At 42.2% G+C, this 23,844-nt stretch overlaps 1 protein-coding gene across 1 annotated transcript in view; it reads right to left on the reverse strand.

The window, feature by feature from the left end:
- Nucleotides 1-4,554: 4,554 nt before the first annotated feature.
- The window catches only part of tmem41b (transmembrane protein 41B), a 42,520-nt gene continuing 23,230 nt past the window's right edge, over nt 4,555-23,844 (reverse strand). The window contains exons 2-7 of the mRNA XM_084338196.1: nt 15,297-15,414; nt 12,545-12,673; nt 10,282-10,375; nt 6,927-7,031; nt 6,702-6,840; nt 4,555-6,576 (exon numbers count right to left, since the gene is read on the reverse strand). Coding sequence (XP_084194322.1) covers nt 6,407-6,576; nt 6,702-6,840; nt 6,927-7,031; nt 10,282-10,375; nt 12,545-12,673; nt 15,297-15,414 — 755 coding nt within the window. The 3' untranslated portion in view covers nt 4,555-6,406. The remainder of the gene's footprint in view (nt 6,577-6,701; nt 6,841-6,926; nt 7,032-10,281; nt 10,376-12,544; nt 12,674-15,296; nt 15,415-23,844) is intronic.

A 23,844-nucleotide genomic window follows, 5' to 3' on the forward strand; every position in this document is an offset into this window, starting at 1 on the left:
TTAGATAACTGTAAATGATTCACATGAAACATTACTTTAACACAAGATTTGTAATGATTTAATAAATATAAAAAATAAAGCAAATTTGATTAGAACAGAGAAGTACAATGAGCGGTATTTACAAATGTCTCATCCTGCAATACATAATCGCTATGTATTATTTAATACTGTTTCCCAAACAATTTAAGATAAGGGAAATAATTGTCCCACTGCACAATCTGCAAAACCGATGTTCCACTTCCAACGTGAATTCAACATCTCAAGGAACAGAAAACAAAACAGTAAGACGCATAAATGGAATAAACTGTTAGAGCAGAATGCTCTAACTCGGGGGGGGGGAGGGGGGATTAAATATTTGCTCTTTTTAAAAACTGACCTCCTTTCATGTCTTGGTGGATTGAGCATTATAAACGTTCTTGGAAGACCCCATTAATAAGTAATCTAGCTTGAGTAGCTTCTATGCAAATATTGACAAAAGAGAGCGGAAATACCAAACCCAGTGAGTGCTTGTCTTTACTCAGCGGAGACCGAGCTCTGAAGTGAGTGCTCGTCTACTCTTTACCAGCTGAGACAGAGCTCTAAAGTGAGGGCTCTACTCTTTACCCAGCTGAGACAGAGCTCTGAAGTGAGGGTCGAAGATTAGCTCATGAAAAAAAAAAAAAAAAAAAACACTTCAAGAAATCAGAAACGATTTTAAATATCACCGTCGTCACCCAATGATTCTTAGGCAACAAGGAAGCAAACTACAAATAAGTTAATCTTGGGGTAATTAAACTTGTTTTACAAGTGGGTAACAATGTCATTGTCTACTGACAAACTCAAAACTGAGAAAGATTTAAAATAAATTCTGTTAAGAGCATTTACTTCACTCAATATCCATAAAAGCAAACAACCATAATGCAATAGGTTACAGTGGAGTTAAAGAACTTGCTACTATAAAATGTACGAGGGCTGAAAACGCTCAGCACTGTTCACTTCACAGAAGAATTTGAATTAAAACTAAAGTTTAAATTAGTTCTAGAGAGACTATAGAGAAACAAAAAAGAAAATGGTTTACAGTAGGACAGTGATTCTGCTCGGCATCAAGACAGTAAACTGAGACAGATGTACTGAAAATGCACCTTAAAGGATCACGCCAACATTTTGGGAAGTTAGCTCATCATCTTCTCCAGAGAGAGACAAGACGATAGATACCAGTTTCCTCTCTGTGCGTTCAGTAGAAAGCTATCTGGCTGCACGTTAGCCTAGCTTAGCACAATGAAAGGAAGAGGACAGTGCCAGTTAGCCTAGGCATTGTCCAACTAACACCTCTCCCGAAGGCTAACCGGCACTGTCCGCTTCCATTCATTGTGCTAAGCTAGGATATTATCTATCTTCTTGTCTCTGTAAACTAATTTCCCAAAATGTTGGCGTGTTCCTTTAAGAGACGGGTTAGAAAAGGAAACCTCCATATAAACCGTATGAGATCTTAGGTGTAGGAGAACGGAGAGCGTTTGAACATCGACGACTTATATAAAACAATAACCAACAGGACTTGTTTAACACACATGTACATTCACCGCATCGACATCCGGTACTGAGGAACAGGTTTCATGAGCAGCAGCATTAAAATAATAACAATTCTGTAAACTTTTAATCACACAAGGCAAAATTAATCATTCAAACTAAATTTAAATAACTTATAAAACCTATAGAATAAGTCGGGAATTAAAGCAGGCCGACGGGTACTGGTTCCAACACGTACAAGAGTCGTCTTCAAAAGTAGGTCAAAGGTAGAATCTGTCATGGCGCCTGTGGGGAAAAGATCCCCTCTTAGTATTGCTTTTACTTTGTTTACATTTCTTGTTTTGGTTTGATGTGTGGATAGGGTAAAGGTTGCTATTGCTAGCCACAGCTCAGGCTGTGCCAAGAGAGATCTAGAGAAATTCACTGTATAATAAGTTATATATATGAATGATATACAATATATATAATATATATGTTTGGGTAAATGTGGGAAAACTGATTTAGCAGATTTCCCAGGATATATGTACATACATACACACAGTAGCGATTATATATATATATATATAGCTATATAATAACTTATTATAGTGTGCGTTTCTCCAGACCTCTCTCTTCAGAGCCCGAGTGTGTGGCCAGCAATAGCAACCCCTCCCCCTATCCCCACTCAACTCCTCCCCCTATCGCCACGTAACTCCAACCCACGCACCAGACCAAAACAAGACAGATAAACAAAACGCAATACCAAGGGTCACTTTTGCCTATAGAGGTCACCGTTTTACGGAATTACAGATTCTAGCTTTAAAGTATGAAGGGAGTAAAAGCAAGGAAAGGCAGTGTGGGTTGGCAGTTTTATAAAGGGCACTAGTAGTGGGTCAACCATTAGCATGGAGAACACCTACTGCACGCCTACACTGGCACAATGGACTGGAGATGGGTACAGAATATGTGATCTCTCTCTCTCTCTCTCTCTCTCTCTCTCTCTCTCTCTCACACACACACCCACACACACATTGATGTCATCACATCATCTCACATAGAATTTTGAAACCTAGAGCAGGTATAAACAGTTTTCAATATATACTGTTTTATACACTGATTCAATTGGGTGTGATTGAAAATTCAGACCAATTATAGAAAATCAGTTTAACCAACTAGAGGCCCAACACCGGGACTTTCCACTCTGGTCCAGCAGGTTAGCACTCAATTTGTCATTCACAATATATAACCAAATATATTGTTTGGCTTTTCACTGCCACCATCTGGGTGTGTTCTTGCGAAATATAAAAGAAAGACATGCCAGGCAATTTGAAACAGACCCAACAATTGTTTTGTCAATACTTATGCACATAAGTAGCACTAAATCTTTCCTCATTATTGCAATTCAACCACTGTATAATTAGCCAAAGCACCCAAAACTATTTAACACTAAAATCCACCTTCAAATCACTACTCTGATAATTATTGCTTTTGTATATATGTAACGGTTGCGACAACGTCACCTCAAACTTCGATGCCCCGAGTGGGAGTCGAACCCCGGTCTCCCACACCGCAGGCAGCAACACAGACCGCTATACCAAGAGGTGAATTCACTTCTAAGTACTGGGTCTATGCGTCTTTTGAGGATGTGAGAGTGAGTTTAACCCATAGCACCGCTACTCACCCCAGCCCTTCTTGACTGCGCTTCACGATACCATCAGTTACATATATACTGTATATACATACACACTTCACCAATATTCAAATTTAGGAAATACAAGCATGTCAAAATAAATGTTAAAAGGGCAGGGGAGATTAAAGATGTTAAATATGGCCTATACTGTATCCATTGGTGTATTGTTGCCAGATAAATTGTGATGGCAAAATATATTCCAAGAATAAAATGTGACCATCACTACTAAACACAGCACCCATTATAACAATCCTTATATATCAATCTGGAAAGGCTTTGGGTCACATTTCTTTTGTGAAAGCTGCAAATGCTTTCCAGTAGGCCTGTCCCCGACTAAGGATTTGTATAGTCGACTTTGATTGGCCAAAATCTTCCCATAGTCGACTGGTATAAATAAATATATATACCAACAGAAGAATATTGCAGGGGATTTTGGTAAATTTCTTTGGGCCGCTACCCACACGGTTAGCTGTGTTGCTCATTCCACGAATGCACAATCCTTACAACTTGTACCTCGTTGTAAAGGTGACTAATCAGCCTTTCCAAAGATATAAAATACAATACCAATTGGTATTATTAAAGGGGAGGAATAATAAACAGAAATAACGTTTCTGAACTTTTTTTTTAGGAGTTTATATATATTTATATTATAATAATTATTATTAAAGGGGAGGAATAATCAACAGAAATAACATTTCTGAACTTTTTTTTAGGAGTTTATATATATTTATATTATAATAATTATTTTATTATCATCATTCCATTTGGGCTGTGGGGGGTGCTTAATGTTTGAAGGAGTCGACTGATGGCTTCTTGTCCTCTGCGAAAGCATGCAATTAATTAGTCCGCTGATGGATACATCTTGATATTTGTCTAGTGTGTTCTTAGACGGGTGAAATCCTCTTTCAGTGCCTCTGTGCCCATTTTCTTAGGGAGTCAGCCTCGCTGGTATGCGTGCTATCAGCGCTAGGCCTCTTTGCTTTTGGAAAGAATGATAAAATATAAATTATAATTATAATTTCTTTGCAGTCGACTACGGCTCCCTTCGATTGATTAGTCGAGGTCAGCCCTACTTTCCAGTGGACTGTTACGTGGTGTTCTCCCAGGATAAGCAGCCCGTTTGAGGCTACAGTGGAACAGAGGCCTTTCTGAGTAGCAAGAAACTAATGCTACTTTAAAATCCTACACAACCATGGTCATTCAACTGCACGAAGACAAACTAGGCCCGATTTCTTTTCCAGATACATTTTCTGATATTTACAGGATGCGTCACATTTAACATCTATTCTATATATATATATATATATATATATATATATATATATATATATATATATAAATTATAATAATAAAACAAAAAACAAAAACAAGCAGGGGCCAGTTTCCACTTCGTGACAGTCTAAAAGGAAGCCACCACCTTGGATGCAGGTAGTGCTCATTGTGCCAATGGTGGGAGGATTCCACCCCTGGTAACAGAAGCAGACAGAGCAGTCCGACAGCTGTGTATGAGCCAGAGGCAGACAGAGCAGTCAGACAGCTGTGTATGAGCCAGAGGCAGACAGAGCAGTCAGACAGCTGTGTATGAGAGGCAGATGGAGCAGTCTGACAGCCGTGTATGAGCCAGAGGCAGATGGAGCAGTCTTGACAGCCGTGTATGAGCCAGAGGCAGACGGAGCAGTCTGACAGCTGTGTATGAACCAGAGGCAGACAGAGAAGTCCGACAGCTGTGTATGAGCCAGAGGCAGACAGAGCAGTCTGACAGAGAGCAGTCTGACAGCCGTGTATGAACCAGATGGAGCAGTCTGACAGCCGTGTATGAACCAGATGGAGCAGTCTGACAGCCGTGTATGAACCAGATGGAGCAGTCTGACAGCCGTGTATGAGCCAGATGGAGCAGTCTGACAGCCGTGTATGAGCCAGAGGCAGATGGAGCAGTCTGACAGCCGTATATGAGCCAGAGGCAGGTGGAGCAGTCTGACAGGACAGCCACGTTGTACTACTGTTCCTCAGCCAAGGAGAGGGTGATGTTGGACCAGCCAGGCAGATGAGGTGCTGAGCAGCCGGGCTGGGCGATATGGCCAAAAATGATATTGCGATAACTATATCGATAACAATATCATATCACTCGATATTCGATATTATCGATATTGTTATAAGTATCAAATCATTTATATATATATATTCTTTTTAAACAACAGATTTTTTGCAGCAATTCTTTGTCGTTGCCGCCATCTTTAGTGTTACATCCCCTCACACTCCAGTTCTCAGGCTGCAGCTGGTTTGAAAGCGAAAGTAAACCGGCTTCTCTGCTGGCTGTGGCTCCAGGGGAGTTGAACAGTTCTGGCTCTGCTAGTTTCTTTTCTATCTTTTGGCGCTTTTTTGGTGGACAAACCACCGCACATGTGCACCGTGACTCGTGACTGGAGTCTAGCTCTGCTAGCACACATAGCCTACTGTGTACAGACGGTTTCAAACTGTATTTTAAATTAGAAAGCAAACAAAATAAATGGACAAGAGAAAAATAAATCTCAGTTTGGGCGGTCAGGTGGCGTAGCGGAGATTGTGCTCGTCACCAATGCAAGAGGCTGCGGTCTCGACTCCCGGAGTCAGCATTGCCTTGGCTTGGGCTGATCGCTATACTAACTCGTTTGGCTGAGTTAGGGGGAGGGAAGCCGTGGGTGGGTCCTGGGCGTTGTGGACAGCGACCCCTACAGTTCGGTCGGGGCGCCTGCACAGCAAGGGTAGGATCTGGAGAAAGGTAGTGTGACCTTCCACACGTTACACTCTCCCGGTGAGAATCTGCGCTGCCAGGCTGGCTGCCGGCTGGCTGCACATGTGTCGGAGGAAAACATGTGACAGTCTACGGCCTCCCGGACCAACAGTAGGGGGAGTGCGCAACAACCAGGAAGGGGGTTGGGAATTGGCATAACGACTAACAGTGGGATGGGAGAAAAATAGGAAAAAGGAGGGGGAAAAAGATAATATATAAAAAATTTAATAAAAAAAAATCTCTGTTTGGTCAGTATTGTCATTTGGACAAGCAAAGCCATTACTTTAAGTTGCAGGCAAGAAAGACAAGTCTGTCCAATGTCTCTAAAACTGCCCTGTTGCAGGTCACAAAAAATAAAAAATAAATAAAAATACGATTAAATTTTTTTTCCGATATCGATTATTAAAATATATCGCGATAATTATCGTTATATCGCCCAGCCCTATGAGCAAGTCAACGCTCTACTCTAGTTTCTGCTGCAGTTTCTTCTGGAAGCACACAGGCAAGATGGAGAGCACAGCCAACACCCCCAGCACGGCCAGCGAGTTCCAGGACACGGCCTCCCCGGCGGTGGTCAGCTTGTAGAGCGTCGTTCCCGCGTTGATCGCCACGAAGGATGGCGGGGCCACTCCTGTCAGCCAGCCAAGTAGAACACGAGAGGTCAGTGGTGGAACAACATGAATGGACAAACACACGCAAACAAAAAGAAAAAAAATACATTAGAAGAACTAGAGAAACCTAGAGACAAAGCCTTACCCAAGAAGGTACCCAGGAAGAAGACCCCCAAAGGCACATTGATGACGGGCGAGGTGATGTTGATGAACCAGTTGGGGAGGAAGGGAGTTATCCTCAGGAAGATGATGTAATTGATGAGGTGATCCCTGTGCTTGTCAACCTGCGGGCAAACGGTTGCATATATTAGAACGAGGGGGACAGCCGTTTGTGCACTTTCAAAATAATGTTTTCTGTCAAAGTGGTTACCTGCTGAGACCATTTCTGGGCTCTCTCCGTGAGGTATCTGTAGACAACGGGCCTCCCGACCACGTAGGACAGCATGTAGCAGAATGAGGCACCCAAACCAGAGCACTAAAAGACAGGCAGCATGTGATGGAACGACTGAAGTGAGATATAAAACTCGAGACAGAATTATGATCCTTCAGTAACACATTCGGTGTTCTGAAATATGGACATAATATGCAAATAAATTTTTTAATGCATGCAGCAATGAAGATTTGGCAATAGAATAGGAATACTTTATCCAGAGGGAAATTCACCACTAACAATAAGTTTGTGGTTTCATAGTAGTATAAAATTAATCTGTACCGATAATATTAGCCAAATATTGGTATAGAACACTACAGAAAGGTGCATGACAAAGATTTACGTATGGATGGAAAAATGTATTCTTTTTCACATATTGAACGATAGATAGGGGATGTCAAATGGGCCATAGTAGTGTATCCATAGCTATAATATAGAATATAGTTATAGCTCTACAAACAAGGTGACACACTCCTATCTTTTAAAGCGTGGCATTGCTATGACGGGCCCCGTCTAATAGCTGGCAGTCAATGAGTTAAAAAGGGCATTTCACTAAAAACAATGCAGACTTATTTTGCACATAATCTCACACGCAACCAAAAACTAAGGCGGAGACCACTTATGGATTTATCGATAATTATTGATAACTTCGTGAAATCGATAAGTGGCGTCACTATAAAAAAAAATAATAATAATAATAAAGTTTCAAATACCTTTTTCTTAAAAAAGACAAAAAAAACGATTATTTAACGTTAGTTTGTGTGTGTCATGGGCCAACTACAGCATGGCAAAAACTACAGTGACATGTGAAACATGACAAACACAAACTAACGTTAAATACGTTTTCTTTTCTCTATTATTATAATAATAAAGAAAATCGATATTTATCGATAATTTTGTCCCGATTTAACAATTCTTCCAAATGGCATATGGTCTCAGCCTTACCAAAAACTCTAAAGCGTTTGCATTTGTTTCGACAGTTATTGAGAGTAAATTAGTTTAGATATGGCCACGCCCACGAGTGATGTCAACGGGGACAGTGAATCCTTGTGTTGTGTAAATTACAGCTCAATGAAACGATAAGGTAGCAGTCCCTGTATAAGACAAGGTATTGCAATTATTCCATCTACATCAAGGGTGGCCAACCAGTCAGAGACTAAGAGCCACACCATATATACCAGCGTTTCTCAACCTTTTTTTCAGTCACGGCACCCTTCATGTGTTTATAGGTCCCACCCTCTGGCCTCTGAAGTTGCTAATGTCTTTTTTATTTAGGCCCGCACAGGGTTAACCTCTTAAGCCCGAGCGGTCCGGTACTGGACCGCAAATGACATCAAGCCATAAATCCATCTCTACAGAATGTATGAATTAATGTTGCGTTTTCTTTAAAAACATAGCCAAGAGTAAAGACCTTAACCCTGTCAAAACAACAGTCAACATGTATATTTTCAGCATTACGTTTGTTTACCAATGATTGTAACGGTTATTAGTGAAATATATGATTATAGAAATCTCAGGACATTGAGTCGGAAACCGGCGCATATTGACGGGAGGAAGTGGCGCAGCAAAAAGGGAGTGTAGTCTTTTGAAGGAAGAGACCCAGAGCTTTTGATGGGCTTTCAAATTTCGAAAAACTACACTACCCAGCTCACGCCAGCCCCGTCAATCATCGGACTTCTGGATTAACTTTTTTATTTCTCTTATTTTTCAGGATTATCTCCCACAAACCTGAACGTTATTGCCATAATACAGAACAGTTTGTTTCTCTACCTTTCTGTGAACGTCTAGCAAAAAACGGCATTGCAATCGGATGAGAAATTTAAGAAATTTACATTATAAAAAAGTAACTGTACTTGTGAATCACGCCTGGTGATATTAAATCCAGATTGAACTCTGCCATTGGAAAGGGGAGATTTGGCCCGATCCATAGATGTGCGACTTTCCCACCCCCTAATACTGCCAATTGTATTAGTATGAACAACCAGCCAAGCCGGAAGCAACGCCGAGAGCTGGGCTCGAACCCAGCATCTCCTGCGTTAGTGGCGAGCGCCTTGCCCACTGCGCCACTTAGCCGCTTTTAGGCCTGATATTCTATAATCATATTTCAAATTGCATGTGTTCGGATGGCAGAATTCAGTAGTGTATTTACAAAACCTTCCGTTTAATAATCTTCCCTTTATTAATTAGCTTAGATTTTTCAGGTCTGGTAAATTTTAGCATGGTGTTATTCACAGTCAAAGATTGGTACCACTAAAAAAAAAAAAAAAAAAGTCTCTAAATGTTTATTCTACGTCTTATGGAATGAATGACATAAAAAAAATGATTACCGTACTTTTCGGACTATAAGCCACGGCTTTTTTCCCCATTTTTCGACCCTGCGGCTTATATAACGGTGCGGCTTATATGTGACTCGACGTGACCAAACCCGAAAATGTAAAAATCAAAATATTGCTTTTTTGACTGCATTGAAATGTTATTTATCTGTTCCCTTATTTGCTAAACTTAATACAACTTGTAAATGAGTTAATTCTTGTTATTTGTCCGACAGTATTGTGTCCCAATGCTAATTACATATGGTAATTAAACATTAAAACACCTGCGGCTTATAGTCCAGTGCGGCTTATATATGTACACATCATTCAATTTAGCTGCTGCGGCTTATAGTCAGGTGCGGCTTATAGTGCGAAAAGTACGGTATAATATTTTTTTTAATGGAGGGAGGAGCCACACATTGGCGGGCAAAGAGCCGCATGCGGCTCGCAAGCCGCGGGTTGGCCACGCCTGATCCACATCATTTCATGGTCCCGAAATTAACCCTAAACAAGGATTCAATACGGTGACGTCACTGGTGTCTCAGGAGTTAGAACGGTCGTCTGGTAATGGGAAGGTTCCCAGTTAAAGTCCCGCTGCTCCCGGCAGCGTGTCAAAAGTATCCTTGAGCAAGACACTTAACCCCCAACTACTCCCAATGAGCAGGTTGGCACCTTGCAAAGGTTGCCTCCGCTGTCTGTGTGTGGGCATAAATTGTAAAGCGCTATATAAAAATGCAGTCCATCACTGGTGGCCATATTCAAACTAATTTACTCTCTCAATAACTGTCAAACTAAATGAATGTATGCAAAGCTGCAGTTTTTCTATGTGTGTGGTTGGATTATGTGCAAAATAAATCGGCATTCGTTAAATTTTTTTGGTGAAGTGCCTGGAACAGGAACTGATCACGTATACTGTTGTAATATAATACCTATTACACATTATATAGTACATATTACACATTATATAGTACATTCTCACTCACCAGGCAGACTAGGAAAAGGGCCAGAGGGAACGGATAGAGATACCCAGACAGGATGCTGAGGAAGATGGATCCAGGGATTGCAAAAGTCTGGAGGCTGAGTCACAAGTGTCAAGGTAAACCTATAAATCCCTGCACGGGGTGGCACCATCCTACCCGAGTCCTGACAGACCTACTCCACCCCTACACTCCAGCACGAGGCCTCCGCTCCTCCAACTCCGACCTCCTCACCATTCCCCACACCAGGCGTTCCACACTGGGAGACCCAAGCTTTCTCCGTAGCTGCCCCCAGGCTGTGGAACTCCCTCTCCCCCTCTATCCGAGGCTCTGACACCATCAATCTCTTCAAAACACACTTAAAAACCCACCTGTTCACACTTGCCTTCGCGCAACACGGCCCTGCTCCCAAGTAGCCCACCCCCTTCCCCCCTGACTCTCTTTTCTTTTAAGCTACTGATCCTGTTGTTTTTTTTTGTTACGGTTTCTTCCAAATGGGCTGCACCTTGCTTCCTTTTTCATTTGTTTTATTTACCTGTTGTTACTATATATATATTCATATCTTGCCTTTTATGTAGCTTCTCTTTTTATGTAAAGTGTCCTCAAGTCTGAGAAAGGCACTTCTCTCTCTAAATCAAATGTATTATTATTGCTTTTGGCTTTTGACCAGAGTTAGCCTGCCACTTGCACACAACGTTTGCTGTTACTCTGGACTTACAGTATCAAATTTCTTGTCTCTTATATTGCACCTTGCTCTTGTTTCTTAAATTGTACAATACCTTTTTCTGTCATTTTAGTGTATTTTTACTTATTACTGCATTGTATGTGTTTATCATGTACCTGTGAGGTTTGGCTTTAGTCATTTGTAAATGTGCTATGAAAATAAAGATGACTTGACTGGACTTATTATTATTAAACTGCTCAGCTGAGGGCATACTAGATTATCAACATGCACACTATTCTGAAGACCTCCCCATGTGTTCAGGCCAGGGGATCAACACATAATCCATAATCCTCATCTTTCTGTGGATCGTTTGCCTCTCGAGAATCCAATCTAAAATCAAATCAAATCAAATATCGAAAAGAGAGAAAAAGAAAAGAAATCCTTCCAGGATAGCTGGACCTCGAACACCCCATCCCTCGAACAGATCCGTGTCAGCGTTGATTCCTTGTTGCCAACATGAGGTTAAGGTCAACTAAGCTCCCTTACTGGTCAGCTCTTGGCTGGGATTTGATCAGCCGGTCAAAGCTTAATACGCCGTCAGCACATGCCGGCCGGTGCTCACATTAACACGCTCACAGGGGGGAAGGGGGCGAGCGGACATTCCAGATAGTAGAAATAGGCCTAGAGGACAACTGGATGCGTCAATTTCCTGGTGTATAGTCCATGTAACAAGAGTGATGGAAGCTACATGTCCATTTTACTAAACATTTAACCAATCAGACTTAGTTATTACCTGCACCTCAACTACACCTTCTCCCGTCATCTGCTGTATCCCATCAGCAACACCTATAACTTCTCCTGTCATCAGTTGTATCCCATCAGCTACACCTATAACTTCTCCCGTCCTGCTGGAGTCCAGCTTCAATGGGCTTTGCTACTGTAGTCTCTTACACATTTCACTATTTTTTTTTATCTACCTTTTCACCCCCTTTTTTCTGTATTTTTCTTCCATCCCCAATTTAGTCGTGCCAATTCCCTTCCTGGTCATTGCGCGCATTTGTCCCGCACTTGCCGGTCTAGGGAGGGTTGATAGATACTATCACATGTCTCCTCCGATAGATGTGGAGTCAGCCAGCCACTTCTTTTCACCTGACGAGAGGACTCTCACTGGGGGATAACGTGTGGGAGGTTCACACTACCTCACCCAGATCCCTTCCTCGCTGAGCAGGCGCCCCGACCGACCTGTAGGAGTCGCTGTTTACAACGACCAGGATACACACCCCGCCGGCTTCCCACTCCCGCTAACACTGCCAATCGTGTTAGTATGGACGACCGACCAAGCCGGAGGTACCGCTGACAGCTGGATTCAATACCAGTGTCTCTGCGGTGGTAGGCAGGCGCTTAGTCCGCTGCGCTACCCAGCCGCCCTACATTTCACTACTCTGAAAGGTTGACTGGGTGAGAGATTGGGCTCTAGACTCTATAGGGACAACAATGTTAACAAAAACAATGACTCAAGTATGAGGGACCCCCCCACACACACACACACACAAAAGAGAAAATCTAAATACAGTTGGGCACACTGTTGCTTTGCTCAAAGGATACAAGATATATGTTGTAAAGTAGGCGATCAACACCTGGGTGTAGTATGCATCCTTGTATTTCGACAGCACGGTGCCCAGGGCTTTGGCATCGTCCATGTCTCTTGGGATCTTGATTTTGTCCAGTTCATCACTGAAAGAAATAAAAAATAAATTTGTGAATGAAGACCATGGGTGCATCACTGTCTGCTCCTTCTCCACAAGAGACACAAGTCCACTCTTGATCTCACTACTAGTGTGTCATATTATACAGTCAGGTCCAGACATAATTTGGACATCGACACAATTTTGGCTCTGTACACCACCACAATGGACTTAAAATGAAACAAGGTGTGCTTTAAGTGTATTAGTGAGTGAATTACAACCCTTTCTACTTGTGCCCTGCCCTTTTTAAAGGGACCAAAAGGTAATTGGACAAACTAAAACAATCATAAATCAAATTGTCACTTTTAATACTTGGTTGCAAATCCTTTGCAGTCAATGAAGTCTGGAACCCATAGACATCACCAGACACTGGGTTTCGTTCCTGGTGATTCTCTGCCAGGCCTTTTACTTTTACTGCAACCGTCTTCAGTTCCTGCTTGTTCTTGGGGCATTTTGTCTTCAGCAAGTGAAATTCTCAATTGGATTCAGGTCAAGTGATTGACTTGGCCATTGCATAACATTTCACTTCTTTGCCGTAAAAATCGGAAACTTGAAATTAACTCTAGACCTTTTATCTGCTCTTTGTAAATTAAATAATGATTTAATAATGGTGGTGTGGCCTGGCCAACAGCTGAGCAGCCAATTGTCCAATTACTTTTAGTCCCTTAAAAAGGTGGAGGCACATATTTTGGACATGCATTGCTATTCCTTTCACTATTTGGGCAACTTTACAAAATTCCTGTGAGTCTATGGAACACATCTGTAAAGCTTTTTTCAAAAGAATTCATTGTTTTATATTTTTGATCAATTACTCAAAAGCAAAAATGTTCTACTTCAAGATTCCAAGCTGTTTGTGCTGGGCTCCGCCCATAAGCGTTTTGAGTGACAGTCGCCCACAGTCTGCGACTGGCACAGAGAGAGAGGTTGAAAGATTGAGGGGGGGCGGTCAGGTGGCGTAGCGGAGATTGCGTTCGTCACCAACGCCGGAAATGCTGGATTTGCGTGTTCGAATACAGCTCCCGGCGTTGTCACCAGCTTGGCTTGGTTCACACTAATACAATTGGCAGTATTAGAGGGTGGGAAAGCTGGCGGGTGGGAATCTGGCGTTGTGGACAGCGACGCCTACAGGTCAGGTCTCGGCGCTTGCTAAGCGGGGCAGGACTTGGTGGAGATAGCGTGCCCTCCCACGCGTTACGCTTCACCAATGAGAGCCCTCGCTGGCAAGTGAAAAGACGTCACTGGCTGTCGGCGCACGCCTCGGGGGAAGCGTGCGATCGACTCGGGACGCCCTTGTACCGACTCGTAGGAGAACATGCATACAGCAGCCAGGTAGGGGAGGGGGGGGGGGATTGGCACAACGACTAATTGGGATGGGGAGAAAAATCAGAGAAAAATCAGAAACAGAAAAAAAAAAATAAAGATTGAGGGGGATACTAATTAATTTCGCCGCGGGGGGCATTATCCCACATGACAATGCATTGGTAACTTGTTTCAAATGACAATATATACTGCTGTGAATATTATTGCAGGGATCGGAATATGGGCGTGCACGTACACACCAGCCCCGCTCGCACACACATTTACACACTCCTGCGAGTGGTCCCTCTCTCACTCTACCAGGGAGAAGCCCCACACCAGCCACGCGCACACACACATATATATATATATATATATATATATATTTACACACTCCTGTGTAAAGCCCCACACCAGCCCTGCACGCACACACATTTACACACTCCTGCACGCGGTCCCTCCCTCTCTCTCTCTCTCTCTCTCTCTACCAGGGAGAAGCCCCACACCAGCCCCGCACGCACACACATTTACACACTCCTGCACGTGGTCCCTCTCTCTCTCTCTCTCCCTCTACCAGGGAGAAGCCCCACACCAGCCCCGCACGCACACACATTTACACACTCCTGCACATGGTCCCTCTCTCTCTACCAGGGAGAAGCCCCACACCAGCCCCGCCCACAAACATTTACACACTCCTGCACGCGGTCCCTCTCTCTACCAGGGAGAAGCCCCTCCACGCGCGTCAGGTTGTGTGTAAAATCAAATGCGTGTGTGTTTGTGTTTCCCCGCGCCAGGTTGTTCCCGCGCGCCATCAGGTTGTGTGTAAAATGCGTGTGTGTTTGTTTCCCCGACAGAAGCTTCTCTCTCTCTCCCCATCTCTTATCCCTCTCTCTCTGCCTTTCTCTGTCAAAACCCGCTTGAGGAAGTGCAGGTATTTCCACTCGCTCTGCTGTTGTTGAGCAAATGGTTGCGGTACAACCATAGAGGGGGCGTTAGTTATGCAGATCAGTGGCTTATTCACGTCAGCAAAACAGTCAAATCAGAATGATCTAATTCACTGGAGGAGATTGTCTCAACTGAATTAGAGCAATCCACCAATATGGTAATTAGAGACACAGACCCATTGATACTAACCCCCCATTGCTATAAAACAATGCTAAACACTGGATAAGGCCATTTATAAGACACAGGACGTTTAAAGCCAAAAGTCTGCAGTTAAATATTTATGGACCTAACTCTATCGAGCTGTGATCATTCTCTCTCTGGTTTCTGAGATATAGCATTCCTAATGGTTTTCAATGCAGAGAGCAACTTACTCATTTAGCTCAGGGCAGTTCCTGTAAACCAGGTACATGACTGAGGCAGCGCAGGCGAAGATCGACAGCAGGATGAGGAGAGACATGCGGGCTGAGCCGCCTCCGATGTAATGCGTCTCTGTGGGGACAGAGCAGGTAAAGAGATAGTAAGACAGAGCAGGTAAAGAGACAGTAAGACAGAGCAGGTAAAGAGACAGTAAGACAGCAGAATGAGGGGAGACATGCGCACCAAGTCCCCTCTGTTGTACTGCGTCCCTTGACTTGTATTTAATTTTGACAATATATAAATAAAAGGCGGCTGGGTGGCGTAGCAGAGATTGTGCTCGTCACCAATGCAAGAGGCTGCGGTCTCGACTCCCGGAGTCAGCATTGCCTGCGGCTTGGGCCAGTCGTCATACTATCTCAATTGGCAGAGGTAGTGGGTGGAAAGTCGATGGGTGGGGATTGGACGTTGTGGACAGCGACTCCTACAGGTCGGTTGGGTGACACCTGTACAGCAGAGTCAGGAAGTATCGGGGGCAGCGTGAGCCTCCCACGCATTACTCCTCGCCACTGAGAGACCGCGCTGTCTGGTGAAAAGATGCGACCGGCTGCCTCCTCGTGTACCGGAGGGGACACGTGATGCAAGGCTTCTATCCTCACTACAGCCGACCAGTGGGAGGCATAGTCTAGCAACGTTCAAGACAGGGGAGGGGAGAATTGAAGGGGAGAATTGGCGATACGAAATTGGGATGAGAGAAAAATAGAAAAGGAGAAAAAGTGGATAAAAAAAGACAATATATAAATAACATGTGACAGAAACAGTCTGGAATACTGCCAAGGATAGACACAAAAAAGCTCAGATTTTTTCCCCCCATTGTGGTCCTTGTAGGGCAGGGGGGCAGGGGAACAAAGTGTTCAGACATGCATCATATACACAGACATCGTAAAGAGACACATGATGAAATCACAACACATCGACATAGACATAACATACACATAAAAACATGTAAAAGTGGTGTGACATCAACATGTCAACCTATACCGTTGCACAGGCAAGATGTACATTGCTTTGTAAAAGAAGACCAAAATAAAAATCACTCATTCATTCATTGCTTTTGACATCTTATACTGCCAGGAATGATGTCATGAACCAAACTCAAGGTACAGACAAAACAAGGGAGACCACACAAGTACTTGAGGATTTTTAAAGAAAAGTAATTTAATTATAATCTTAAACTATTTACAAACAAAAGGAATTAAAGAATGAATGGATCAGTAATAGTGAGTGCATGAATGAGTCAGTGTGTGGTAAGTGATAGTATGAGAAACAAACAAACCAAATGAAACAAAACAAAATGTCATGACCAGCTTGGAGGAGAGACAGCCAACAATGGAGAAGCCAGTCCTTTTACACCGGTGTGCCTCTTCCTCCTGACACACCTGAATAGGGTGTGTCTGATTGACAGGCTGTGGATGACCGACAGGTTAAATGATATATTCAGGTATATCCCTGAGTTATCCTGTAGGAGAGGGATGGGGTTGTCACTAGGGCTGATATTCGAAGCTTTTTTTGGCAATCGAAGCTTTGGGGCCGAGCTTCGATTTTAATTCGAAGCTTCGAAGAAGAAAACAAAAAAAAAAACATTATAATTTTTTTGGTAAACTGTTGTTTTTAAATGTGCTCTATAAATAAAGTGGATTGGATTAATTAATTAAGTAGCCCCTTTCGTGACTGACGCAGCCAACAAGGTTTCACTCGGCTGCGCTGCCTGGGTGCAGTGGGGCTGCTCTCACAGCCAACGACATGACATAATTATGTTGCAACCTTCGTCTTATCAAGCAAACAATTATATTATATTTAACACTTTGATCGCCATGGGTTAAATTCATAATTTACCATCCCTCGCCATCTCTATTTGTCTATGGAGAAGTTCCCCTTCTTTGCAGGGCTATAACTTTTTAAATTCTATTGCTAAATTGCCATTATTATGGCCCATTCAATGTCCTATATGTATTGTTCAGGGTGTAGCAACGTTAAACTTTTTCATTCACATATTCATACTAAAATATGGTCTAAAGTATAAGTTTTTTTTTTTTTTATCCACTTTTTCTCCCATTTTCTATATTTTTCTCCCATCCCAATTTCGTATCATCCAATTCAACCCTCCCCTGTCACGAACGCTGTTTCTTGCCTCCCACAAGCCGGCTGCAATGTGGACTAAGTCATACATAGCACAAGTCCTAGGGCTGGGCGATATAACGATAACGATAAATATCGCGATATATTTTAATAATCGATATCGAATATCAAAATAAAAAAAAATCGAAAAATCGTTTTTTTTTTTACCTGCAACAGGGCAGTTATAAAACCAGAGACAGTGGACAGACTTGTCTTTCTTGCCTGCAACTTAAAGTAATGGCTTTGCTTGTCCAAATGACAATACTGACCAAATTCAGATTTCTTTTTCTCTTGTCCATTTATTTTGTTTGCTTTCTAATTTAAAATACATTTTGAAACCGTCTGTACACAGTAGGCTATGTGTGCTAGCAGAACTAGACTCCAGTCACGAGTCACAGTGCACATGTGCAGTGGTTTGTCCACCAAAAAAGCGCCAAAAGATCGAAAATAAACTAGCAGAGCCAGAACTGTTCAACTCCTCTGGAGCCACAGCCAGCAGAGAAGCCGGTTTACTTTAGCTTTTAAACCAGCTGCAGCCTGAGAACTGGAGTGTGAGGGGATGTAACACTAAAGATGGCGGCAATGACAAAGAATTGCTGTAAAATAAACATACATCTGTTGTTAATTTTTTTTTTTTTTTTTTTTTATACTTATAACAATTCGATAATTATCGATATCGAGAAATAAAATAAAATTATCATATTGTTATCGCGATATGATTTTTTTTAGGGATGTCCGATATTATCGGCCGACCGATATTATCGGCCGATATCGGCAGTAAAATGTGATATCGGAAAATATCGGTATCGGTAAAAAAAAAAAAAAAAACAATAACAATTTTTTTTTTTTTTTTTTTTTTTTTTAACATTTATTTACCCAGGCAAGCAAGTAAGAACCAATTCTTATTTTATTTATTGTCAAAAGTATGCATGTTGGTTTAAAATGTTCATTTTTACTTTTTTAATTATCATATTTTGCACAGATAATGCTTACATTTAGAAAGCCTTTTGAATGCATCCAGTGAAATTATTAGTTACCTGAAATTATTCCGTTTTTTGGGGGGGAAACCCTGCATATATCGGTATCGGTTGATATCGGTATCGGTATCGGAAATTGGAGTTGGACAATATCGGAATATCGGTATCGGTAAAAAAGCCAATATCGAGCATCCCTAATTTTTTTCCATATCGCCCAGCCCTAACAAGTCCCCTCCGGTACTTGAGGTAACAGCAGTCGCATCTTTTCACCTGCGCAGCTCGATCTCTCAGTGGCGAGGAGTAACGCGTGGGAGGCTCACGCTGCCCCCGACACTAACTGATTCTACTGCGCAGCCGCAGGCGCACCAACTGACCTGTAGGAGTCGCTGTCCACAACGCCCGATCCCCACCCATCAGTTTCCCACCCCCTAATACGGCCAATGTGTATTAGTATGAACGACCAGCTAAACTGAAAGCAATGTGGAGCGCTGGGCTCGAACAGGCGAGCCCAGCGTCTCCGCATTCGTGGCGAGCGCCTTGCCCACTACGCCACGTAGCCGCCCAAGTATAAGTATGTTTTTATCATTTTCTGCAGCTTTCTTCAGAACGTGATTTATAGCCCTAAATGCATTATATTGATGATCAAATACAGTTTGGTAAGAATCTGTGCGAGATAAAAAATGTCAACTGGATGTGCTTCTAGGAGTTACTACATATCATCTGATGATGACCGGATGGGCGGGGGATCGTTTATAATTCCGTGGGCAGCGTTAGATGATTCATCCAGAGTGGGTCATATGTTCATCATAGCAGTTTATATGGAACACGTTAGAATATAACGCGGAATCTTACCGTGGCTTCCTCGCGCCGCTGGCAGATGAGCGTGGAACAGAATTTTTTCTATTATGGGATGGAGAAATGCCCGATCCATTTCCAGGTTGTATAATAGTATATACGTCCAAATCATGTTGTTTTTTCGAGTTATTTGCACCGATCGATGTTCACTGTGTCAAGACAGAGTCTATCTAACGATAGCGAGTGCCCGGACCACATATGGATGAGCACTACCGGTTCAAAGGGTCATTTCCGGTTGGCGATCTGCCGATCGGCCACCAGATGGCGCTCTTGAACCGCTAGAGAGTTGAGTGGAGCTTTGCAGTGTGTCTCAGGGCTCCGGAGGGGAAATATGATTTCGATCACAGATTTTTGAAATATTGACATCAAAGACGAGTTACGGCGTCTTCGGCAGAATGAGCATGGCTAGGAATGACGTCTTAACTCGTCATCGGCGATCATAGTGTTAATTTATAATTATATCAGACAATGCACCTACAAAAAGCAGATGATTACAATTAAATTAGCCAACTTGGTAACACATTAGTCATAGCAGCATAGGCATAGCCTTATTAATGTTTTGTGTGGCGTCGCCGTCGTGTACAATGATACTTAAGTTTTTTAGGTGATTTGACAAAGTTGTTGTAGAGTTGTGATATGCCATTTTCTTCTGGCATATCTGGCACTCGGCTTTTTGGGCATTGTCTTTGCATATTTTAAAGTGTAACCACACGTCTGATGACTTCTTCGTCGACATGTCTGCTGCACATGTCCTTGTTGTTTTCAACACAGATAATCTCCACGTGCTTGTTGTAGAGAGGTGGAGTCGAGGCGCTGCTTACTTTCGTTTCATTGGAATGGAGGCGCAAGATTTGAGGCAAAAATAAATAAAAACTTTTAAACTTGATTTCTTTTTTATGTTCGAAGCTTGTGCCATCGAACGAAGCTTCAAAGCTTCGAAGTATTTAAGACAACCCTAGTTGTCACCCCCCCCCATGAGAGCGGAGAACACCGTGGTACTCCGCCAAAACGCACACTTTATACTAATAACAAAACAATATCAAGCATAACAATTTAACTGTTCCCTCTAGGGCTGGGCGATATGGCCTAAATATGATATCACGATATTTTCTGACCTTTCGGCGATACACGATACACATCACAATGTTTTTCTTTTTTTCCCCCAAACAATTCATTATGAGGCTTACCAAGACAGTATTTGAGTTTGCAAGCTAACATTAAAGACAAAATAAAATACCCATGCATTTAGCATTTTTATATTATATATTAGATTTAGATTATTGGATTATTAGATTATATATTGCATATATTTAGCAATGTGATATTATATGATTTAGATATGAAATATGATGAATTGAAAATGGGGGACCCTGATGTAAACAAGACGAAAGTCTTTCTCTGGTCTGCATCTCCTTAACAATTGTATGTATTGAGCTGTACTGTACCCATTCTGCAATATGTTAATAAAGTTTTAAATCAATCAATCAATCAATAGCATTTTAGCATTTTTATGAAACTACTGTATATTTGTATGTCTCTAAATGTTTTGATTAATTGAAAATGGAGGACCCTTATGTAAAAAAGCCGAAAGTCTTTTTCTGGTCTTCATCCTCCAGTCCACTGTTGTTGTATTGAGCTGTACTGTATTGTACCCATTCTGCAATCTGTTAATAAAGTTCTCATTCATTCAATCATTCAACCGGCAACAGAATAATTTTGATTGACAGTCGAGTCTGCCAATTACGTCACACCGCTTCCACCCGCCCTGCTGTTCTTAGCACCAATCGGCAAGCGCTATTCGTTTTTTACATTCCAGAATGTCCTCCATTGATTTTGACGAGAGCTGAACAACAACAACGTTAGCTACCCGCGGCCGACGAGTTAGATTACCAGCGCACCGCAGCATGACTAAACGAGGCATAATGATTTTACTGCAACAAATGTTATAATAAAAGCCTTTCCATACATCCGTCTGATTGAAAACTTTATTAACAGACCGCAGAATGGGCACTACTCAGCACGGGCTGAGATATGAACGAGTAATGCTTGCTATCTATGTCGTCCTCGGACGTTGCTATGTTCGGGTAAATACGCTGATGTTATTGAACGTGTAACTATATAACGTTAATGCCACAAAACGAATGCATTTGTTAATCATAAGTAGTAACTTTGATGCAGTAGTGTTGTTCAAAAGTTTGAACGTGTGGACCAGATTGACGCGACACAATCCTCTTGGGCAAAACATCACGATATCCACGATACGTTAAAAAAGTGTATCGTTAATGAACTGTACCCGATATTTATATAATATCGTCATATCGCCCAGCCCTAGTTCCCTCTACAACACCATCCCTCCAGCACCTTCCGATTTTAATCATTTACTTGCTGTACATCCAAATCTACATTCCACCATCCCTACAGCACTCCACTCCTCTGCAACCTTGAACCCTAGGAGCATTTTAACACATTCCCGGCCAACCATGTATATATACGTGATTCGGCGCCAGCGCTTGAGGGCCAACCACGTATATATACACGTGATAAGCTTGTTTTTGCTTTTATTGCATTTTAATAACCTACTCAATGTCACGGAGCGGCACTGCAGATATACCCTACTCTCGGGATTCGGAAAAGTGCATTACCGGCCAGATCCTGGTAGTGGCGTTGTCTCGAGAATGGAGTACTCCTTGTTTTCAGACCAGATGTTGTTTTTTTTTCATTCTGGCCTAGTTTTTCTGTTAGCCTGAAGCTATGCCTTCATCAGATCGCATGGAATACTTTTTGCGACGCCGAATTAAGTATGCAGTAAAGGAATATAGCATCAGCCAATGGACATATCGATCTACCAGATGGCGATCAATAACTGGGAAATCCTTTTTGGGATCCAACCGGCCACAGGTAAGAGGCGAGCTATTTGACGTAAATTACAGCCCGATCGGGCCTTGTTCTCATATCCAACAGCGTATGAGGCTTCAATAACGAATGCCGTTATTGGTAATCAATAATCAGAAACGACTTCCCACGCCCCCCCCCCCCCCTTTCATGCATTCATGGTGGAACATGATTTTTTTTATTTAACCTTTATTTAACCAGGAAGTCCCATTGAGATACAAGATCTCTTTTGCAAGGGAGACCTGGCCAAGATGACAGCAATAACACCCGAAAACATCAGACAGCAATAAAATGTGCGGTACATCACACAAGAACATAATAAACGTGCATGTACACAATACACAATACATCACACGTAAACATAAAAACACAAAACAGAACAGTCTACATAACAGTAAAAGTGTACGACAGTAAAATACAGGGCAATACAGTAACTCTGCAGTTTTGCAGCTGGGACCCGACTAGAGAAAGCAGCGACACTCTTCCTGTAGGAAGTTATGTAATACAGACCTTAACGTTATTAGCCATTAGCCCTGTAACTAGCTTTGCAGAAATTAGCCTAGACCAATCCGATATAACGTTCATATTCGCGACGCTATAAAATGGGAATGTATTGATGAATGAAATTATCTCTTTATGGCATATTGAAGGGAAGGTTTATAGTGTCAATTGACAATGACAATAGACACAGCAATAATTTAAAATATAGATTTAGCTCTACAAACAACCTCACGCATAGTTAAACCTTGTTATGAGAAGCTGGCCTTATAGAGTGGGGCCCGTCTAATCCCAGTGGCCGTGTTAACACATTGAGTGCCAGCCACGAGAAATCTCGTTGTTGGCCGCCATGCGTTGAGTGCCAAGGACGAGAAATCTTGTTATTTAATCGTTATTGCTTTTATTAGCGATATCCATTCATTTTTCATCATCCAGCCTCACGTTATCATTGGGACTGTCTATGAGCTCGAACAGGGCAAATACCGCCCCCTATCGTCTCCTGGATGGTAATGCACCCATTGGATTGGACTCAATGGAAATGCATGGGAAAAAGAAAACCCGGAATCCACATTTTACTTCTCAGGCATGTAACCCGAGACGATTGCATTCATTGTGGACCCTCAGAGCAGCGTGAAATATGTGTTTCGAGTACATAACTAGGATCAATAAACGCGATGGATATTTGGAATGGCGATCAGGAATTGGAATAATCTTTTTGCAGAACATCTGATGTGAGGTAAGGAATCTATTTTACCAGTCTTGGGGTAATCTGATGTGTTTTTTTTTACAGCGGATCACAACGTGTCCCCTATGTGTGTATGTGACGTTAGCGCTAGGTCATAGATAATTGATTTTTCAGCCCGCTTCTCTAGCGTGCATAAGTACACATATACTATCGATAATCTAGCGTTTATTTGAAAACGATGTGTATTCCACTAAAGAGCTATTTCCGCAGAATCTTTTTCTAGAAATTTCCAAAAACATCTGTTTTTCAAAACGGTATAAAACTGAAATGTACAGATGAAAAAACAAACCGTTTCGTACATGTTGACTGCAAGCAAGTCATTGATAAGCGACGGGCGTATCAGACATATAGCCATAATATAGAATATAGAAATAGCTCCGCGAAAATCATGAAATATAGGAAAATCAGACCCAAAAGGCT

The sequence above is a fragment of the Notolepis coatsorum genome (genome assembly GCF_963971535.1).
Source record: "Notolepis coatsorum genome assembly, chromosome: 2".
NCBI lineage: Eukaryota > Metazoa > Chordata > Actinopteri > Aulopiformes > Paralepididae > Notolepis > Notolepis coatsorum.